Source organism: Zerene cesonia, unplaced genomic scaffold (genome assembly GCF_012273895.1).
Source record: "Zerene cesonia ecotype Mississippi unplaced genomic scaffold, Zerene_cesonia_1.1 Zces_u002, whole genome shotgun sequence".
Classification (NCBI taxonomy): domain Eukaryota; kingdom Metazoa; phylum Arthropoda; class Insecta; order Lepidoptera; family Pieridae; genus Zerene; species Zerene cesonia.
This window is the reverse complement of record NW_024045132.1, coordinates 3,759,684-3,763,152: the sequence shown is the minus strand read 5'-3', so window position 1 is coordinate 3,763,152 and position 3,469 is coordinate 3,759,684. Positions and strand designations below refer to the sequence as shown.

The 3,469-nt window shown below is 33.4% G+C and overlaps 1 protein-coding gene across 3 annotated transcripts in view; it reads left to right on the top strand.

Annotated features, from left to right (window-relative positions):
- The window catches only part of LOC119838363 (SH2 domain-containing protein 5-like), a 77,004-nt gene extending 75,420 nt beyond the window's left edge, over nucleotides 1-1,584 (top strand). For all 3 annotated transcript variants that reach the window (XM_038364287.1, XM_038364288.1, XM_038364286.1), the window contains one exon: nucleotides 231-1,584. In XM_038364287.1, coding sequence (XP_038220215.1) covers nucleotides 231-527 — 297 coding nt within the window. In that variant the 3' untranslated portion in view covers nucleotides 528-1,584. The remainder of the gene's footprint in view (nucleotides 1-230) is intronic.
- Nucleotides 1,585-3,469: the final 1,885 nt, after the last annotated feature.

Here is a 3,469-nt window from a genome sequence, read left to right as displayed (position 1 = left end):
TAAATGTTATTTGCAGTTAACAATTTTCTTTTTTCTTTATTACAATATTTATGGCAAGACTAGGTATAATGTATTTATTTTATATACCATGCATATAATATTAATTATCGCGTTTAATTTTAGCTGACTTATGGTTATCTCTATACATACAAATAGTAAAATTTCATAAAATACTACGATCTAAAATATAAAACGATCACGCTTTCACAACTCAAACTATAACATTACAGGGTTTCACAAAGGAGTTCAGCTCGCTGAGCGCGCTGGTGACGCACCACAGTGTGATGCCGGAGCTGCTGCCGGTGGCGCTGCGGCTGCCGCGCGCGCCCGCCCGCCCGCGCGCCGACCTCGAGCCGCTCGACGCGCTCGCCGCGCTCGTGCGCCGCGACCCGCCGCACGCGCCGCACCCGCCGCACCCGCCGCACCCGCCGCACCCGCCGCACCCGCCGCACCCGCCGCATCCGCAGCACGCGCCGCACCCGCCGCACTCCGCGCACCCGCCCCACCAGCCGCGCACCACGGCGTGATGCCCCGCGCGTACACCCGACCCAAGACCCGCCGCGTAACTGTGCTAGTATAAAACTCAGTTACGCACCGACCCAGACATACACAACCGTAAGTTGCAGGGAGACGATGCATTTGGAGATGTGAAGTCAGTATCATGAAACGAAGTATTAAATATATTTATGTTCATAATATTCCTTAGTACAACCTTAGCACACACACAAGTCAAAAAAGAGAAAAGTCGCATAAGAGGCTTATACCAAAACATTTGAAAGACCGCTATAAGAGGACATGAAGGCTTCATTAAAATATACACCGGTCGGGAATGGTTACTGATACAAAACATAAAAATAAATAAAGGTTTTTTGCTTTATTTAGTTTCTTTTTTTTCACATATGGAGTAAATGAAAATGAAACTGTCATACAAGTCAAATTGTGTCGTGATCGAACAAATTTTTTTAGTTTATAATTAAGTCCTTCATTAAATCACATAATATATAGTAAATTTTTTGAATTGGTATATAACGTCTGTACGGGCGAGGCTACAATTTTAATAAAGTGTCACCGAAATCGTATTATTCTCTCGTGAGTTTTTCATCGAAAAGTGACAGTGTCGTCAGAAAATCATGTGAAACATCAATTACCATGTGGTTTATGTACAATTACAGAATTCCTAAGAGGAATCATAATTATGTAATACTAGGACTGACTGTAATATCAACGTTACAAATACTCGATTGTAATCGTGATTGCAGAGTGCATTACTCATTGTTACTTGAGTTATAAATTATAAATGAATAAAATAAATTAGGCGAAATAAAAAAAAGCGTTATAAGTCATCGTTGGGAAGTCATTAAATTATTGAACGTTGTTTACTGGTCGCTAAGATAGGTTTTAAATAATGTGATAATTATATAGTGTGTATTATATATATGTAAAATGTATATGATTGTAATTATAGCATTTATAGTAATTTTGTGTCATATTTTTTTACGTAGGGAATGCAAAGCGATTACGTTATGGAGGTCGAATAGTGTCACTTCATATGGAAAATGTGAAATTAATTAATTTTTTATTTTAATCTTAAAGAGGTAAAAACGCGATGGACCCTAATGTATCCTCTATCGTTACCACAAAAAATGGTGTCTGAGTAATTATTCTTTAAAACATTAAGGCCTTTTTGCTATGTGTACGAAGTGGTTATTTATTTTTATCTTAAATAACGAACAAATTGAAATATTTTATTTTCATCAGGCATATTTAAACAATAAAAATTTTCCGTTTAAAGTGACACGTATTAAACCGGTTTTATTCTCGCTATTTTAGATATCTCTAGTCTTAATTTTTTGTATAGATGATTTTGAATCCATATCTTCTGTAATCATAAAATTGAAAGGCATTTTTTGAGTATTATATTATTTAAGTATGATATATTTTGACTGCACAAACACAAATCTGTTACAGAGCTACCAACATATCTTTGAAATGGCGAAAAATTTTATTAAATATCTATGTTTGTTTTATTGTAATATTTCTTTACTCTTAAATATACCAAAAGCATTCAAAAGCAATGCTAAGAATATTACTCTAAAGGTTAAATAAAGAGTACACTGAAGATAAGGTGACAATCTTCATTTCAGAGATAAGTTTGTGGCACTGAAGGTACTGCCAATGTCATAACATTGCTGCTAAAAATCATGTGAATAAAATAGTATAATGCAAATGGCAATTAATGATACAATGTGTTAATTATAAATCTTGTTTGGAACATGTATTTTTGGATTTTTATTTAATTAAGTTTTTCAAACAGTAAAATGATATCAAAAGCTTGCACTGCATATTTTATACTGCATCACTGCCATATTACCAATAATAATATCAGGATCAAAATAGTTTTGTATAATCGATTCATTTAAAAAATTTATAATATAAATATTATATACCGCTTGTACGTAACTACTTATATATTTAACCAAGAGATGAAATAAGCAAGACATGTTCTTTATGAATGATTTTTAACCTGTGTAATGCTGTTAATATTGTATTTCACGCAACTTATTCGTTCTTTGGGTGTAGTAATTTTGTTTATATAAGAAATGTTTGCAAATTATAAACGATGAACAGATTGCATTTTAATTCACCTGAACTGATATAAAAATTTTTATTTTATAATTGTATACAGGGCGAAATATTTTCAATGTAAAACGTAATACGTAATAACAGTGTTGTATAAACTGTAACTCCATCGAATGTTCTAGTTCTTTATTATCTGTTTCTCTAGATTATGCTTGAACTGAATACTCTCATAACCATCTCAATGTCGTAGCAACCGTTAATTTATTCGTACATAAATAAACTAAGAAATACGTTTATTTATATGTGTTTTATTTAAATAGCATTTCATACTCTTACTGGATATTTGTATAAAATTTAAGCTTCCTACACTTATTTTTCACTTCCTTCACCGGTTTAGGAAACGGTTACATAGAAACATACAGGTGAAGCCGTTGTAACTGTCTTATAAGTAATCTCTGCAGTCTCAGCAATTGTAATTTAAGTGGGATATTGTGTTTCACTTTGCCTTGTTTAATATTTTGTAAATATGCATCTACCAACGTTATTTTGGAAAGAATACCTGCTTGCAGGAAAGAATAGCTGCTTTGGGAATAAAAAAACTTAATATTTTTCCTGAATATTAGAAAGGGGACTGATTTACTTTTTTAATTAATACTTCTATGTAATGTTTAGTCCTACCGCTCGATGATATCATTTCTGATACCTTGTCTCGATGCAAGACACACTTAAAACATTTCTTTGTTATTAGTTTCACCCAATAGAGGGACTGCGCACGCATTCAGTGTATCTGGTAAGAAGTTACTGGTTATTCACGAAGTGCGAACTTGTCATTTATTTAATACACAATTATAATATCGGATGATACTACACATTATATTTTAATAAAAGT